General features: G+C 33.2%; 1 protein-coding gene across 1 annotated transcript; it reads left to right on the top strand.

Annotated features, from left to right (window-relative positions):
• Positions 1-13,566: 13,566 nt before the first annotated feature.
• On the top strand, positions 13,567-16,430 carry LOC133334757 (uncharacterized). Its single transcript, XM_061543083.1, has 7 exons — positions 13,567-13,785; positions 13,967-14,054; positions 14,223-14,640; positions 14,709-14,827; positions 14,888-14,965; positions 15,979-16,101; positions 16,177-16,430. Exons 1-7 carry the CDS (start codon positions 13,567-13,569, stop codon positions 16,428-16,430), a joined length of 1,299 nt encoding a protein of 432 aa, XP_061399067.1.
• The last annotated feature ends 3,779 nt before the right edge of the window (positions 16,431-20,209 follow it).

Genomic DNA, 20,209 nt, shown 5'->3' with positions numbered 1-20,209 from the left:
CAACGCTTTTATGCCAAATTGAAAGTTGTCTCAATTCTAGGCCACTTTGCCCATTATCTTCAGATCCATCAAATTTTGAAGCGCTTACCCCAGCGCATTTTCTTGTAGGTGAGCCCACTAATTGCTTACAGGAAGAGACACTTTTGGATTCTAATATGAATATTCTAACACGATGGAAAGCAATTGAAAAACTAAAGCAACATTTTTGGAAAAGATGGCAAAACGAATATTTAAATCGCCTTCAAGCTCGCCCAAAATGGCTTAAATCTTCAACTGACCCCAAAATTGGAGATTTAGTTCTGGTTACAGACGAGAGATGTGGACCTGGACAATGGATACTTGGCCGTATTGAAAATATTCATCCAGGACCTGATGGACATACAAGGGTGGTATCTGTTCTTATGAAAAATAAAATTGTTAAAAGACCTATTTCTAAAATATGCTTTCTTCCAGATAATACACCTCATTCCGACCCTGAATTGGACAATCCGAAAAAGCCTGAACTCTAAATGGATGCAGTGTCTCTTGGGTGTGGTGTTGCTACGATGACTACCAACTACGCTGTGAGCTGGAGCATAGCGGAGGTTAATACCTCGACTAAAACTCTCCCAACGGTAGGCCATCATAGCACAGCAACCCACATTCAAGAACATTCGTCCTTCAGGGGGGAGAATGTTGATGGAAATATTCATTTTCACCAACCCACCATCATCGAACACAACAATAAACACCAAATCATCACCAAATACCAAATCACCATCAATTTCATCAGCATTATGCCGAAAAGCAACAAAATAAATTAAATTATTATTAGTTATAATTTTAGTATTAATTTATTTCATTTTACAATTTTTAATTAATATTTTTTATTTTCTATATAATTATTCGTTGGTATTTTTATTTATATTATTTTTTTTACTTTTTATTAAAAATACTACTAAATTTCTTAATTTCATTCAACAATTAAAATATAATTTATTTTCATATTTATAATAATTTATAATTTCCTATTGTTTATATTTTTTTATTTATAAAAATATTTATTGTACGTATACTAATTAACATGAGTGTAGCCAAAAACCCTTCTGTTTGGTGACCGCTCATTTGCTTATTCTGTTTTGTGCCCTTCAACAACAACAACACAACAGACGATTATCGATCAGTTGTGTTGTTATGATGGTTGCGTGGACGCTTGCTTGTGCGTCGCGACCCCCCTAGCCTACATGCTTGTTTGTTTTCTATTGCTGAAAATAAATGGGAATGCAGAATAGAAATAAGCAAATGAGTTGGTACACAATCAACTAAACATTCATACGTGTGCCTAAGCCTTTCTTGTGATAAAAGAAAATAAAGAATAAATGAATATTGCAATCATTGGTTTAGGTAGTCGTTGACTCCGCACATGTATGATGTAAAAAAAAATGTATGTAATTGAAATAATGCAAACATATGTTTTTGCATATTATATACATTTTTTGGATGATGGTTTTTTGGCTAGCAAAGAAAGTTGTTGATTTGGATCGTTCTCTTTTTAATTGGACAGCCGAGCGATCAACAGCATCTTTGCATGAGAAGGCGAAGTAACCTTTTATAAAAAAAACTTGTTCTGAAAAATAAATAAATTTCTGTGCAACCCTCGTTTGCTTGAAAAAGAAAAATTACTTTGTTTTTCTTAAAAACTTTTCATAAGCAAACAGGGAATAACTCAACAATAGGAGTAGTAGCACTGTACTTGTAAAGTTTTAAACCTCTATTTTAAATATCGTAATTTCAACATACAGACCGAAGACCCCATACTCCGCTGAATATTTCGAGGTGTTGTAAACCGAATGACAAATTTACTATATGGTAGAGGGTATAAAAACTCATCGAAGAAAATTCTTCAATTATTTATAATTGAAAAATATCAATAGATATTTTATCCTGCTGTGCCAGAATCATCCAGTTAAGCAAAAACCCTTAGTTATATGTACCTGCTAATAATTTTAGATTTTTTTATGTTAGTGGGTAGTTGTCATTGAAATTTAAATCCCCAAGTGCATTACTTAAGTTTTATTATTAGGAAATACATATTGATTTTCAGGAAAATGAACATTTCCAGAGAAATAAGTCCCTAATCAATGTGTATACATTTTTTTTTTTTGTAGATTTGAAAATTGGACTTTCTGTTTACTGACCCTTTAAAAACAAATAAGAAGTTTTCCCTTACAAAAGTTTGAGTCAACAACCGAAACCCTCGTCGAATTCTTTACTCCATTATTTTAGGTTACTTTAAAAATAAGAATATCACAGTTATCCCCTGAAGGCCAACATATTACAATATGAACATAATTTAATCCATGGAAACTTTTCAATTTCAACAGAAATTCAAAACTCAACAACTTTTTTTCCACAAAATTAAGAAAAAATTGTTCAATGAACCGCTTCACTGGAATTTTCCGCACACACACGTTTCCAATTGGCCAAGAATTTTATTGTTTGTTTTAAAGAAAATAAAAATAAAAAAACCGAACAAAATATATTTTCATTGTTTTTCAAAATGTTATGCTTCTCAATACTTGGACGATTAACAACAAATATTGCAATTGTTTTTTTTTTTTAATTGTAGCCATAGCCATTTTTTCCATTAAAAAATAAAAACGTATTAGGCCTAAAGCAACATACAAACAAATATAGATTCGGACAAAAGCAGCACTCACATTAAAAGAGTTTACAAATTTAAACACATCCTTAAAAATACCATTTTAAAAGGGGGGAATTTAATGTTTGCTGGCAAATTTCTCAAAAATTGACATTCAACGAAAAGCATCTGCAAAAATCGTGTTGTGTGCATTTGCTGTCAGTACAAACACCATATGTTTGGCGTTTCATTGCTGCGGTATGCGTCAATTCCCAGGAATCTTATCAACATTTTGAGATGTTCTAGCGAGAATACCTTTTTTTCTGTGACGTAGCCACTCTTGATTTTCCAATGCACAGTCATTCCAACATACATATGTATGAAGGTATGTATGCAGATATTTACACATTGCTCATTAGACTTTGACAGGTTGTATTTTTTGTTATTTTGTATCGGAGATAGCTATGACTTTTCGTTTGTTTGCAAAAAATAATAATTAAAAGAAACATTCATTCGATTTTGTTTAAAAAGCCTTTTAATGACTCAATACGGCATCAATTGTTGTCCACAAGTTGTACAGACAAGAAGTACTTAGTTTTGTGTTGTGTAAATAAAATAAGTGAAAGGACATAAATAACCATATAGAACAATTACAAAGTGTTATTGAATAAGATATATATAAAGGTGACTATAACAAATAATTAATAATATTAATTTTTTAACTTAAATATTTGTTAAATTAAAAAACAGTACGGAAAGTAGTAAAGTCGGACGGGGCCGACTATATGATACCCTTCACCACTTTGGGTACATACAAAACATTATAATGTGTACAAAATCCTTTTGATAGAAGGACATAGCATCTTTAGATGACCATTGACATGGAATCGGGTGAAAAACAAATGCGATCTTCATAGATATTTAAACCAATAAAATAAAACATTCTGAAATCTATAAAAACATGCATGTCAATCGGGCAGTCTTGAATTTTTTGAACCAATGGTCATCACAAACCAGTAAGAAAAGTAGTAAAGTCGGAGGGGGCCGACTATATGATACTCTTCATCAATATGGGTATATTAAAAAGGTCATTAACATGAAATTGGATGAACTAAAATATATGTCCTTTATCTAAATGTGAACCGACTTAGATCAATCCATAAACATGTGATTCGTTTGTTACAATGGGACCAAATTCTGTAAACCGATTTAAAGCAAATATCAATCGCACACCTGTTGAATATTTAGAGCCCAAGTAACACGCAATTACGTCACTCTATTCTGAAAAACATGAAGAGTTTGGTGCACCATTTACTTAAAATAGGATGAAAATAGATATGGAAGCTATAGACTAAGTTAGACTAATTTATGCACGTTTTGTTCCTGATGGACATATTTCGGGTCCTTGTGTCCCACTTAAAATCGGACAAAACTATATGGGAGCTATACTTATTTGACTATAAAAATGTACTATCTTAAGGGACCCCCCATTCTCGGGGTCAAAAATTTTGTTGATATAATTTGAATATACAATAATTATAGAATGTGCCTACAAAATTTCAAATGAAAATCTCAAGAACTCTTGAAGATATAGCCGATTTATTGTGTCAGCATCAAGTGACGGCTGAAGGGCTTCTCAAACTTTAAACGCGTTTTTCTCTAAACATTTTTTGCGAATGGCGGGCACGATAACTCAAAAATTAATAATCCAATCGATTTCAAATTTTTACACTTTTCTTTGTGAGTGTATAGCTATCGTATGAACTAGGATAAAGCCAATCGGTGAAGATCTTCCTCATTTTTTAACTTGGGTTTTGGTAAAAAATCGGCGATTTTCCAAAAATATTTTTTCAAAGGTCCACCATTTTGTTAATTTTAGAGCGAAGTCAATAATCCTAGTTCATACGAGAGCCAGACATGTACTCTTTCTAACACTGTTGGAATTTTCGGATTCCGATGTTCCAGTGAGGAGTTATCATGCCTGCCATCAAAAATAAGTGCTTTTCTTTAATTACAAAAAACAACAACAAAATTTTTTTGTAAATTATTTTTCTTCTATTTTAAATCTTCAATTATATATACTTAAAGTTACAAACCTTAACAAGCATTGGTATTAATTTACCAGCCCATTGCAAATCTTGAAAAATTAAAATCGAGAATGGGTGGGGTTCCCTTAAGTACGTTGTGCAAAATTTTGTATCAATCGGCCTTACTTTGAGTCAATGGTGCACCATATATTTAAAATCGGAAGAAAATATATATGGGAGCTACATCTAACTTCGAACTGATTTCAGCAAAACTTGTCACATATTGTGTGGCAATCGTCCTAACTTTGGGTCTTAAAATCGGACAATTTTCAGGAAAATTTACACTCATCATTCTAGACTCATTTCAGTACGCTATATCAAATTTCGTCCAAAATAAAAAAAGTAAAATTAAATCAGGCGAAAATATATGGGAGCTATATCTAAATCTGCACGAATTTTCATGAAACTTACTTAATTCAGTACGCTATGCCAAATTTCGTCCAAATCGAAAGATATATAAGGACTTTTGTGAACCAAATCGGAGGAAAATATATATGGGAGCTATATCTAAACCTGAATCGATTTTCACGAAACTTAACACACATCATTCTAGACACAAGTTAGTGCGCTATGCCAAATTTCGTGGAAATCGAAATATATATATAGGGACTTTGGTACACGATTTACATTAAATCGGTCGAACATATATATGGGAGCTATATCTAAATCTGAACCGATTTTCAAGAAATTTTACACACATCGTTCGCGACTCAATTCAGTACGCCATGCTAAATTTCGTGCAAATCGGAAGATATATAGGGACTTTGATACACCATATACATGAAATCAGACGAACATATATATGGGAGCTATATCTAAATCGAAATCGATTTTCACGAAATTTTGCACACATCACACTAGACTCAAGTGAGTACGATATATTCCAAATTTCGTGGAAATCGAAAGATATATAGCTACTTTGGTGAATTATTTTCATTAAATCGGTCGAATATATATATGGGAGCTTTATCTAAATCTGAACCAATTTTCACGAAATTTTACACACATCATTCATGCCAAATTTCGTGCAAATCGGAAGATATATAGGGACTTTAGTACACCATTTACATGAAATCGGACGAAAATATTTATCAAGAAATTTTATACACATCATTCTAAACTCAATTCAGTACGATATGCCAAATTTCGTGCAAATCGCACACCATTTACATGAAATCGGACGAAAATATATATGGGAGCTATATCTAAATCGGAACAGATTTTCAAGAAATTTTACACACATCATTCTAGATTCAATTCAGAACGCTATGCCAAATTTCGTGCAGATCGGAAGATTTATAGGGACTTTGGTACACCATTTACATGAAATCGGAAGAAAATAAATATGGGAGCTATATCTAAAACGGAACCGATTTTCAAGAAATTTTACACATCATTTTAGACTCAATTTAGTACGCTATGCCAAATTTCGTGCAAATCGAATGATATATAGGGACATTAACATGAAATCGGTCGAAAAAAAATATACGGGAGCTATATTTAAATCTGAACCGACTTTTCCAAATTTCAATAGGGTTCGTCCTTGGGCCAAATAGACTAGCTGTGCCAAGTTTCACCCAATTCGCATCATACATGCGAAATACTTTCTTTACAATTTAACATGGACAGACAGACAGACTGAAAGACGGACGGACATGCATATATCGACTTAGAAAGTGATTCTATGCATATTCTCAAAGGTACCATGTGTCTATCTCCTTCCCTATTGCCTGTTACAAACATATGCACAAAGACATAATATCCAGTACCACAGTGTGGTGAAGGGTATAAAAATCGGACGAAACTATATATGTGAGCTATATCTAAATCTGAACCTATTTTAACAAAACATCGCACACATCAGTCTGGACCTAATTCAGTACTCTGTGCAGAATTTTGTCCCAACCGACAAATATGGGAGTTTAGTGCATCATTCACATAAAATCGAACCAGACTATATATGATAGCTATATCTAAGTCTAAACCGATTTTGACAAAACTTTGCAGACATCAGTTTGGAACTAATTCAGTACTCTGTGCAAAATTTTGTCCCAATCGGACAAATATCTGGTGTTTGGTGCATCATTCACAAAAAATCGGACGAAACTATATATAGGAGCTATATCTAAATCTGAACCGATTTTAACAAAACTTTGCAGACATTAGTCTGGACTAACTTTAGTATTTTCCCAATCGGACAACATTTGGGGGTTTATCTAAATCTGAACCGATTTTCTCCAATTTCAATAGGGTTCGTCCTTGGGCCAAATAAGTGAACTGAGCAAATTTTCATTCAAATCGGATCATAAATGTACTTGTACTTTGTTCACAAAAATACATGGACGGACGGACATGCGTAAATCGACTCAGAAAGTGATTTTATGCATATTCTCCTATCTTCCTTTTGCCTGTTACAAACATATGCACCAAGTTATAATACCCTGTACCACAGTGTGGGGAAGGGTACAAAAAGCGTTAAGTTTGGCCGGGCCGAATTTGAATACCCTCCACCATAGGAATACTGACAGTTATTTGAAATGAAAATATAGGGAACATGCCTTAAAAGCGGATCTATAACGACAATTCTTCCAATCGATTATTGTAAACCATTGTGTACACCAAATACAAATTTCAGCAATTTTAAATAGGGATTTTTCCTAAAACCCAAAAACGTGAACACAGCTTGATTACGCATGGTAAAATCCTCCTAAAAATAGGAGGACAAAGTTATATGAGGCCATCACCAAGGTACACAGCATTTTATTTTGATGGTGTGAGGCTTCAGATTCAATATGAACATTTGCAGAAAATAATTTTGTGACGGTAGACTGATTACTATAGATGGCTAAATCGGCTAAATTATATTAGAATTTCATACTTCGTAAGGTATAAACTGGCAATTTCGAGTAGAGAATATCCTCCCAACTATGGTGGAATATGGCTATATGGCGACAACACCAAAAGGCGGAACAAATCAGCTAACTATAACCAATATTGATAATTATTAATAATAATATTCCATCTCGACACGTAACAGTTATTCCGTAGACCTTCGCAAACCACATTAGCATACAAACTAATTTCCCAAATTTCGAAACACAATTTTGCATACTTTTGATTTTAGGAAAAATATCATTCTTTCAAATGAACTATGAATTCATCCAGTTCACCCCAAATGCCGTGCATTTTGACACTTTCAATTAAAAATAATCCACTATTCACACACTATATCGTAATTAGTCAATCGACAACATTAATACCCGTTCAAATGTTTCGAAAACAATTCATATAATTGAAATGTAATTTGAAAATTGAAAATTGAAAATAAACACACATTTTTGAATTTACATCATCAACATCGTTGTCGTCCGCTGGCCATTGGGCAAAACACTTATTTCCAATATCACCCCCAGGCATCAAATTCAATTCAATTAAAATTAACAATTTTGAAAAAATACTTGTTTGTTTAGTCAAATAAACGTTTAGCATAATTTTCGATAATAAAGTTGAGTACAAAAATAAAATAAATTCCGATACATCCGTTTATTGGCATATTGGGGGAAAATACAATATGATGATTCGATTGAATTCAATTAAAATGTGAAATTTAATGTAATCAATGGTCAATAAAATTAGACGTCATCGTTGACTGTCTGTATGAGTGTGTGTGTGTGCACGCCTAGGGATAGTTGTGATGTTCGGTAGCGTAATTAAAAACGAAGTGCTAAAAGTTCTATTTTTCAAATCGAATGAGAGATAAGGCTGGATAAACGAGGTTTATTCCAAAATTATGATGAATGATTAATATTTGTCAGAGGTCTCATTAGTTTAGATAGAATACCGAAATAACTCCCATTTATAAGTACCAATGGAATTGCGGTCAGGTCTTTGTAAAGACCAATTGGTCTGTATAGAGACCACAGGTCTTTATAAAGACCAATTGGTCTGTATAGAGAGCACAGGTCTTTATAAAGACCTCTGTTGTCTCTATACAGACCAATTGGTCTGTATAGAGACCACAGGTCTTTATAAAGACCAATTGGTCTGTATAGAGACCACAGGTCTTTATAAAGACCAATTGGTCTGTATAGGGACCACAGGTCTTTATAAAGACCAATTGGTCTGTATAGAGACCACAGGTCTTTATAAAGACCAATTGGTCTGTATAGAGACCACAGGTCTTTATAAAGACCAATTGGTCTGTATAGAGACCACAGGTCTTTATAAAGACCAATTGGTCTGTATAGAGACCACAGGTCTTTATAAAGACCAATTGGTCTGTATAGAGACCACAGGTCTTTATAAAGACCAATTGGTCTGTATAGAGACCACAGGTCTTTATAAAGACCAATTGGTCTGTATAGAGACCACAGGTCTTTATAAAGACCAATTGGTCTGTATAGAGACCACAGGTCTTTATAAAGACCAATTGGTCTGTATAGAGACCGCAGGTCTTTATAAAGACCAATTGGTCTGTATAGAGACCGCAGGTCTTTATAAAGACCAATTGGTCTGTATAGAGACCACAGGTCTTTATAAAGACCAATTGGTCTGTATTGAGACCACAGGTCTTTATAAAGACCAATTGGTCTGTATAGAGACCACAGGTCTTTATAAAGACCAATTGGTCTGTATAGAGACCACAGGTCTTTATAAAGACCAATTGGTCTGTATAAGTTCGATACTATTCATTTTTTACTCCAACTTTACTTATTATTCCTAATTTATGATACAAGTTAAACAGAAAAAGCTTCCGACATGTCCTGAAGACCATTTTATTTTTCTACACTGTTGATTACCAATGTTAATTTTCATGTAAACAATCAAAAATCAATATTTGCTCGAACAAAACCCCGAACCCAGACTGAAAGAAAGAATACGAAAGAAAATTAGGGCCAATTTAAACAAAAAGAAGAAGAAGATAAAGAACAAACTGTCTGTAAGTTTTAATTAAAACTAAATAAACACACAAGTACTAATGATGTTGCCGTTCCAAGTTTTCAACAAAAGAAAGAGGGTATCAAAAACAGAGAAAAACACGTAATGTGTTCTTCGTACACACACTGCCACACACATACACGAAGACAATGTAATAATTCATTGAAGCGTTAAAATCAATCAATTTTGTATAGGAGATTCCTTAAATAAATTCAATGGAGGGGCACTTTATACCACGCCCAGCCGTTTTTATAGCCGAGTGGAGGTATTCTAGTTTTTTTTTTTTTTTGTACAGCAACATTAATTTATTGTTTGCTTAAGCATACCATCATTAAATTTGTATGAGTTCCTTAATGTTGGCCTTACCCAGTTGTTCAAAAAATATCAATTGTCTGCTATTATATAGTTATATAGCTAGTTACTTGGTGATCTAGTTACTTCATACTCCAAAAAGGAACACAAAATAGACAGTTGGATTTTTTTGTCAATTGAAAAAGTTGTCTACGCACATCACACCAATTCAGTAGTTACTGGTAATGCAAAGGGTAATGAATCGACTATCGAAATAACTATATACTGGTAACGCAGGCAGGGGACAATTGACTTCCCCAATGACATACCCATGTTAAATTCACCAGTCTAGGGCATGAAGTGGTAACTAGTGGTACTTACAGGTAATTAGTGAAATATCTAGTTCATCACCAGTTACTCGAACTACTGGGTATTTCAATATACCCTACACAGTTATACATATGTATGCATATTGAAAACACTATTGTAACCAATTATTTTATACCTATTGGAGTCTAAAATCGTTTAGAAATAAATGGCTAAAGTCATAAATGCATGTGCCCTTGATCTAAAATTAGATAACTATTTCATTCCAAAATATTGTTGTGACATTGATGCGTAAATTCTCGCGGGATTTTACCCACAAGGAAATAAACAAATAAATAAGCATAAATAATAGTAACAGTTTTGACACGCGGACTATACATATCCAACAAAATTGAAGCTGTGGACCGATTAGTTCCATCTTTCAATATTACACAGGCATGGTCGGATATTATAAAATAAATTTTCAGCAAAATTTTAATAATTTTGTATGGTTAATAGGTTTTGTAAAGTTTAGTTTAAATCGTACATTCCTTCCCATAGCATCAATTTTATAAATATTGCAAAAATTTAACCTTTGTGGGGGAGGTACCATAATAAGTGACCCATGAATTCCATCTTCGGACTTGATTTAGGCTTGGTCGTGCTAAGTGTGGTTCAAATCATACATTCCATTCGTCTAATATTGAATTTTTAGATATTAAAAATGTTGACCATTTGGATGGTAGGTAGGTGTGTCCGTGCGTCTGTCTGGGACATTTGCAAATCTACTCTAAATTGTCTGAAAAGGATTTGGACCAAAGAAAAATGGGGTTTAAGACCAATATTTCGATGAGGCACATTTTTGCCGTATCAAAATGTATATAACCATATTAGCCTTAAGGCTGAGGGTATAAAAATCTATCGAATCGATAATTGATGGTCATTATTAACTTTTTTATAATACAATTCATGTCTGGCTTTGGTATGAACTAGATTTTTTTACTACAAACGAAGTTAGAAAATAAGGAAGATCTTGACCGATTAATTTTATCCTATGATAGCTAAGTACATACAGAACAATGTGTTAACATTTCAAACCGATTAGATTATAAATTTTTGAGTTACCATGTAAAAACAATGTTTCGAGAGATGATGATGCTGCCGCAATAAATCGGTTATATCTTCTAGAATTGTTGAGATTTTCACATGAAACTTTAAAGGGACATTCTTGAATTAGTGTAGGTTCAAATTAATTAAAAAAAATAATTTTTTGAAGTCGTGATTAGAGGGATTCCCTTAAGTTTATCCCATTACATGGTGCAATATATAATTTGTATACCCTTCACCACAATGTGGCACTGGGTATTATCAACTAGACACATGTTTCCTTTTGAGAATATGAATAGAATCACTTTCTGAGTCGATTTATGCATATCCGTCTGTCTGTTCATGTTATATTGTAAATAAAGTACTGCTGGCATTTATTTAGATTTTCGTCCGATTAAATGTAAATGGTGTAACAAAGTCCCTTTATATATTTTGATTTGGACGAAATTTAGCATTGCGCAATGAATTAAGTCTAGATGGATATGTGTAAAGTCGGTGCAGAAATCGGTTCAGATTTAAATATAGATCCCGTATATATGTTCGTCCGATTTAATGTAAATTGTGTACCAAAGTTTTTATATATCTTTCTATTTTCACGAAATATGGCATAGCAAACTGAATAAAGTCTAGAATGACGTGTGTTAAGTTTCGTGAATATCGGTTCAGATTTAGATATAGCTCCCATATGTATTTGCGTGCGATTTAATGTAAATTGTGCACTAAAGACCTACAATGTACTAAGTTCTTGCAAGTGTCATTGAAATTTGTTCAGATTTAGATATAGCTTCCACATATATGTTCGTTCAAATTTATGTAAATGGTGCACCAAACTCCTAATGTTTGTCCGATTGACACAACAAGATAAGGTGTTTGGTTCGAACGTGTGTCTGATTGGGATTAAATTTTTGAGCAGTGCGACATACCGAATAGCGTGTATCAAGTGTGCATTAAATTGAATAGTCCCATTCTACTCAAACGACTTTAAATCTGCCCGAATGAAATGAAATATAGCATGGGTTGCAGAAAGGCATGTGTATCGATTGATTTTAGTCGGTCCACTTATAGATAAAGATCACATATTTAAGATCGTTTAATTTCGTGTTGGGATACATATGTAGAATATACCAAAATTGGCGAAGGGTATCATATAGTCTGCGCAGACCGACTTTACTACTTTCCTTACTGATTTTATTTTATTTTTATGTTACTGTTTTTTTCCTAAATTGACGTGTAAATATTCGTTATGCATATTTTATTATACCAAAAGGGGACCGAAAAGATCTCTTCTGAGAGTCGATAAAATATTCCTAATCCGAATATTTTCAAATGTCTTGGAAATGGGAAATATTCAAAATCAAAATAAAAATTTCAAAATGCCGATATACGTGTATTCTATTTTAAGCCCCACCAAAAAAAATGAAATATTGATATTCGCGGTAATCAATGCTCAACAGCTCCTGAGGTGTTATATCACAATGGAACGACACAGTCAACAATTTTTATTAAAAACTTAAAACATTATATTTAATCAATTTTTTCGAATGGTAAAAAATTAAAGGATGTACACAAATTACTAATCACAATTAACTGATAACTGAAATATGAATGCCCAACATAAGAAACTCGTAGTTGCAGTGCGGGAACAGACCAACTATAGGGTACCACATTTACAGCCCCTAGTATTATTATTTCCCTGTTACTTGGACTTTATCTTTAAGTTAACTTTGAGTAGGGACCAAGAATGAAAAAGAGCGTTTTTTTTTGCACTACATGTTTTGTGGGAAAGTTTGTTTTTAACTTTTTTTTACTTTTTTCTTAGGATTGTTCCTCATCTCGTTTTTATTTCTTTGTTCTTTAGCAAATAACTTTACGTTCTCCAAATTTCTTTCATTTTATTTTCAGAAAAAAATAGATTCAAAGACAGAACACAAAAGAAACTTCACCGACAATTTGCTAAAAGTTAATACGTTTGCTGCAAATACAAATACTTGATAGCAACAAAAAAAAAGAAGGGGTTTCAGGCAGTTTTCCTTTTCGTTGAACCAGGCAAGCAGTAGCAAAGAACATAACCAGAAAACTGAAAACTTTTAAATTTTAAACAATTTTAAAACAACCAAAGAAGGAAGTCTAGAAGACGAAGAAGAAAATTCCACATAGAAACCATCAACAACAGTAACTACAGCAACAACAACAACAAGCAAACAAACAATTTCCACAATGCGAAATTATCGTACAACAACAGATGTTCGTGGCGGCGTTGATATCCGGCCAAATAGGAAATGTTTTCCATTTCACGGATGTTTATTTGCCCTCCTGCTACTGTTGATTGCCATAAATGTTCCATGGGCTGAGTGTCGTCCTAGCAGCGATGAGGATGAATGGTTGCCACAACATTTCAGTGTCGATGAGCAATTCAAGGATGCCGATAATTTGGAGGTAAACACATACGCACACATACACACACACACGTGCGACAGTTAATGGTCACATGGGTGGGCTAGCTGACTGACTGACTGCCTGACTGTTACTGTCGTCATAGAAAATTAAAAATCCGAAGTAAACTCATATTTTTATGAATCTCCTTTTCTTTCTTCGTTTTTCTCCTCACATCGTATAGATACACCATGTCAAGTATGTCGATGGTAAAATGGAAGAAGACCATCCGGTTATTATGTACAAAGAGGATTTTGTTGATGAAGATTATGGTGAGTAAAGAAAAATGAAAAACAAATACATATATTTTTGAGAGCGTTATTTATAGTACATAAGATATTATAAATAATTAAGATATGGAACATTGGATCCCTTACCAGTTCCTATTTATTAAAAATCTCACCCAATCATAAATTTATTTGTATATATTTTTCTTTCAGTCCCCTCAAAGAATGCCACCAAACGTCAACGCAAATACAAAGACATAACACATCGTCGTCGCCAAAAGACCACACCCAGTCCCGAAGTGGAAAGTGAAAAAATCTACTTTGATATTTTGCCTGAAACACCATTACTCGTCGAGGACGAAGAGGGTAATGTAAAGGCACATAAAATCCAATATAAACTTCTGCCAGTCTCTCAAGAAGTCCATGATGAGGATGCCACCACCAACAAAGATAAACTCTTAAAAAGACCCAAAAAATTTCATCGTCGTATAAGACGTGATTTGGCTGCTATAGCTGCAGGTGCCGATGGACATAGCATACGCAATAAACGTAATCCCTATTTCCGTCATCATGCTCCACAAAATATTGCCGATGTTCAACAGCCTGTTCAAACTCATTATGTATATGTGAAGTAAGTATGACGATAGTAACACTGACGGATGTCTTTTAAAATTTATTAAAATTTTCAATCGTTATTAGGCACGCTGTTCCAGGCAAAAAACATAATGCCCTTGATATTCCGGTAGAAGGACCCATTGATTTCGGTAACCGTTTCGGTGATATTGACGAACCGGATCGCGTTATCTTTGGCCCAACACGTAAATAACGAAGATTTAATTCAATAATTTTATTAATGACGTTTTTATGAAACTTTTCAGCTACTCGTCCTACCAGAAGACCCCAGGAATCAATATTCCGTGATCCCAGACCTGAAAATTTTGATTATAGTTTCATGAGTAAGTATAAATAACTTAAATGGACCGATCTTCCATTTTTTTGTTTTCTAAAAAAAACCAACTCCTGAGATCACCAGATCTTTTCTATAGAAAAAAAACGAACTCCCAAGGTCGTCAGATTCGTTTCTATTAAAAAAAGACCTGACTCCTAACATCGTCAGATTATTTTATATTGAAAAAAAGAACTGATTCCTGAGGTCATCAGTTTTTTTTTCTATAGAAAAAAGAACGATTTTTTTTTCTATAGAAAAAAGAACTGACGTCATTTTTTTTCTATAGAAAAAAGAACTGACTCCTGAGGTCGTCAGAATTTTTTCTATAGAAAAAAAGAACTAACTCCTGAGGTCATCAGATGTGTTTCTATAGAAAAAAAACTGACTCCTGAGGTCATCAGATGTTTTTCGATAGAAAAAATCTGACGACCTCACAAAGGTCTATCGATTTTTTCTATATAAAAAATGCCTCAAAGATGTGTCTTGTTATATAGAAGAGGTCTTTCGATCTCCCAGGGGTCTTGCGATATTTTTCTATATAAAAAAGACATCCCAGAGGACTTGCAATTTTTTATAGAAAAATTACTCCCAGAAGTATCATATTTATTCTATAGAAAAAAAGATCCCCCAAAGGTCTTGTGATTTTTTTCTATAGAAAACAGACCTCCAAGAAGTATTGCAATTTTTTTCTGAGAGGACTTACGATATTTTTTCTGTAGAAAAAAATACCTCCCAGAAGACTTGCGATTCTTTTCTATAGCAAAAAGAATTCTGTAAAGGTCTTTCTATTTTTCTTCTATAGAAAAAAGATCTCACAGAGATCTATAATTTTTTTCTATAGAAAAAAAACATCATAGAGGTCTTTCGATTTTTTCTAAAGAAAAAAAAAAAACCTGCCGAAGGCCTTTCGATTTTTTTCTGAAGAAAAAAATACCTGTCAATGGCTTTGCCAGAAAAGGCCTCACAGAGGCTATGTGACCCTTATCGTCTCTAACCCAACATTCGTGAACTTTTTTTTAGATCCCCAATCACAACCATCAACAGAGGGAACCCCAGTAGTAAGTCGCCGGCCTGCTGCCACACGTGCTCCAGAGTCAATTTTCCGCGATCCGAGACCCGAAAACTTTAATTTCTCATTCATGAGTAAGTATAGAAAATATTTAACAATTACTAAATAAATATGAAACTTGGCTTAATCTGATATTCCTTTCATTCTAGATGGAGTGCAACAAGCCTCAAATGTGCGTACAACAACAGTTGCCCCACCACCGGCCTCTAATGCTCGCGCCGAACCGACTGGTGTATCACAATGTGTTTGGGCCATCGTAAATTGTTGTTCAAGTCGTAATTCGGAAATTCGTTATTCCTGCTTTGAACAGAACGGTTGTTATGGAGCCTTCTGGGGTTTGAATCCGTGTGCCGAACCATTGCGTGATAATTTTGTTAGCTTTGTGGCTGATTTTTATAATTAAAGCTAATGGAATACTCGTGAGAGAACGAGAGAGGGAGTGTGTATGGTAGGCAGTTTAACTCGTTACAGGATGACAAGTGTGTTCGTTATTTCATAGAATATAAACAAACGGTTTGCTGGCCGTTAGCTTGCATGTTATTCGTATTTAAGTTAGTATAGAATCTCCTTTATATTTTGCTCAATGTCCCTTATTGGTACTAAAAAAACAAAACCTCTGTACTTAACCAAAGTTTTCATTGGAATTTTTAAAATGTGTTTTTATTTTCCAGTTTTCTTGAGAATTATTTATAGTTTTTAACTATGTGCACAAACAAACACACACAATTATAATATAAGAAGAAGAATAACCCAAATATTAGATTTTTCTATTTGCATTGTTTTGTCAATGACCTCGAAAGTTGTAAAGTGCATTTAAGTCAATTGTTTGTATGTATGTAGCTGTTTTACCGGTTTTGCAATACAATCACAATTTAATTACAAGTTACAAAATATAAACCAAATATAATTTTGAAACTAATTAAAATAATATCGAGTTTTATTTCATATTTTCACAATAGATCATGCCCTTACACTACTTTTATGGAGCTATAGTAAACCTCATGTCTATACCGACAAGTCATCTGCAAATGTCACATTGAACGAATGCCTGCATTGCAGAATTTATGGCCGAAATGTTGGAAATTAAACTAAGCGAATCTTTAAACATTTCATTGTATAGACTTAAATTATAGATTAATGGATGGATTAAATTATATGGACTGTACCATCGATTCAAATACAGATTTCATGTGCTTTTTATACCCTTCACCACACTGTGATGCAGGGTATTATGTCTTTGTGCATATGTTTGTAACAGGTAAAAGGAAACGATATAGACACATGGTTCCTTTTGAGAATATGCATAGAATCACTTTCTGAGTCGATTTATATATGTCCGTCTGTCCATGTTAAATTGTAAGCAAAATACAGGTCGCATTTATGATCAATTTTGCACAGCTCATTTATGTGGCCCAAGGTCGAACACTATTGAAATTGGAAAAAAATTGTTAAGATTTACAAATAATATTTTCGACAGATTTTAAGTAAATTGTGCACCAAAGACTCAATGTTAGGCCAAATGACACAACATTTTGCACAGCGTACTCAATTAGGTCCAGATTGATTTATGCAGTTTTGTCCGATTTAAAGTAAATGATGCACCAAGGACCCAAAATATGGTCGATTGGCACACAATTTTGCACAACTTACTGAAGTTTGTGTAGTCTAACGTGTGGCAAATATCGTAGAAATCAGTTCAGAGTTGGATATAATTTCCATATATATATATATATATTCGTCCGATTTTAAGTATATTGTACAAAACTCCTAATGTTTATCTGATTGACATGAAATTTTGCACAACGTACAAAATTGAGCATAGAGTGACGTTATTGCATTTTGTAGAAATGCAGATATAGCCCACATATATTTTCGACCGACTTCATGTTAATTAATTTAAATAATAAAATAATTTCTCATTTCAAGGTGTGGCGTCTCATGGACTTATTTTGAAAATGAAAATATGCTATTCACCCGTTCAAGAACCGAAATACCTATTTACAACCACTTCGGTTGGAACAAGCTAATTTTCTAACAGAAAATTGAACTTTATGTGGAGGGTTATATGTCAAAATACATATATATATATATATATATATATATATAAGAGCTTAGTGTTAAGTGAGTGAGAGAATGAGTGACTGACTGACAGATCATCGCCCAGACGAAACGGCTAAAGCTAGAAGCTTGAAATTTGAGTGTGGGTTGTTGTTGGTGTTTAGGCGTGAGATAAGGCTGGGTGTTTGGAAATTCGAGCTAGAAGGTTACGAAAAGTACTAATATGTACGAAATATGGTACAGTTTTTGGAAATTCGTCCTATAAGTGTACTAAAAGTACTACACTTTACTAAATTTAGTTCTAATTGTACATATATTGAACATATATAGCTAGAATCTTGAAATTTCTATGGAATACAGGTTGGGATGTAGTGTTGATACATGGAAATGGTTTAAGGTATTCGTACTTATGTGTTTATACTAAATGGTACTAAATTTTGTACTATTTGCATTTAATTGAACGTAAAGATATGGAATCCTGAAATTAGGATTTAGGTCTACTATTGGAGTTCAGGATTGAGTTAGCTTTAAAAAATTTTACATATGTGTACGAAAAGTTCTTAATGGTACTAAATTTGGTGCAAGTTAGATTTAGGTGAATATATAGAGCTGGAGTTTTCAAATTGGGAATTAAATTGAGTGTTGTATTGAGGTAGTTTAGGAAATTCGTACTTATTGGTACGAAAAGTACTATGGTGTCAAATTTAGTACAATTTGGATTTTGCTTGAAAGGATAGAGCTGAAAACCTGAAATTTGGAATTAAGATTACTGTTGAAGATTGTGCTATAGAGACAGCGGAGAGAGCTGGAAACCTAAAATTTGGAATAATGGTTGCTGTTGGAAAATAGAATTGAGATATGGAAGCATAGTACTTATGTGTACTAAATGGTACTATATTTGGTACAACTTAATTATGTGTGAACGCATAGGACTGGACTCCAGAATTTTGAAATTAAAATTAATTTTGGAGTGTAGTTTAAATGGTTTAAAGTTTAGTACAATTTAGATTAGAGTGAAGGATAGAAATGGAAAACTTATATTTGAAAATAAAATTACTGTTAAAGTACAGAATTGAGACAGTTTTAGAATTTGAATTCATAAGTACGAAAAGTACTAAATGGTGCCAAATATGTGGAATTGAGGAAGTTTTAGAAACTCGTATTTACTTCTACGAAAAGTTGGTGAACGGATAGAGCTGGACTGAGATAGTTTTTGAAATACGTACTTATGGTTAGATTTATATAGTTTTGAAATATAAATACGAAAAGTACAGAATGGTACCAAATCTAGTACAATTTGGTTTTTTATGAACATACAGAGCTGGAAATTTTAACCCTTTCAGTGTGTTTGTCGAATATATTCGACATTTAAAATTGCTCTCTTTCTTTGTGATTTTTCCATTATCCTATGTACCGTTACAATTGATGTTTTTGTTTTTGCTGAAAGACAGACTAAACTGTCCGAGGGTTAAAAAAAGTTTTTTTTTTAACTCTGTGCCTTAATATGATTATTAATACAAAATTTTAGATTTTTATTCCGACAAAAATTTTTTTGGACACTGAAAGGGTTAAATTTGGACTTACGATTACTATTTAAAATAAGGTTGAGGTACTTTGGAAACTTGTACTTATGAGTACAAAAAGTACTAAATTTGGTACAATTTGAACTATGGTGGAATTAAGATTATTGTTAGAGTGTATGATTGATGTAGTTTTAAAAATTCTTATATATGAGTATAAAAATTACTAAATTTGGAACAACTGGGATTTGGTTGAATCCTGAGATGTGGAATTTAGATGACAATTGAAGTGTAGTATTGAGATATGGAGACAGCTTTTGGAATTTATGTGTACGAATAGTAAATAGAATAGAATAGAATAGATTTGGGTAACGGAGAGAGCTGGAAACCTAAAATTTGGAATGTGGTTCACTGACGGAGAATTAGAAGGAAGTACGAAAGGGTTTTTGATAATAAATTTAGTGTTGTTGGTACGGAGGTAGTTTTGAAAGTCTTATGTGTTCGAAAAGCACCAAATGGAACTAAATGTGGAACCTGTACGTAAATATATAATTGGAATTCTGATATATTCTAAAACCGTGTAATGGAAATAAGAAAGAGATTT

The sequence above is a fragment of the Musca vetustissima genome, unplaced genomic scaffold, assembly GCF_032173495.1.
Source record: "Musca vetustissima isolate MV318-11 ecotype Yass unplaced genomic scaffold, APGP_CSIRO_Mvet_v1 utg22235, whole genome shotgun sequence".
Lineage (NCBI taxonomy): Eukaryota > Metazoa > Arthropoda > Insecta > Diptera > Muscidae > Musca > Musca vetustissima.
The sequence above is the reverse complement of the archived record's forward strand: the minus strand, read 5'-3'. Positions and strand labels throughout refer to the sequence as shown.

Coding starts and splice junctions, on each gene's coding strand:
- LOC133334757 (XM_061543083.1), top strand. CDS start 13,567: ATGCGAAATTATCGTACAACAACAGATGTTCGTGGCGGCGTTGATATC. Junction 14,641..14,708: donor ACTCATTATGTATATGTGAA/GTAAGTATGACG, acceptor AATCGTTATTAG/GCACGCTGTTCCAGGCAAAA. Junction 14,828..14,887: donor CGTTATCTTTGGCCCAACAC/GTAAATAACGAA, acceptor GAAACTTTTCAG/CTACTCGTCCTACCAGAAGA.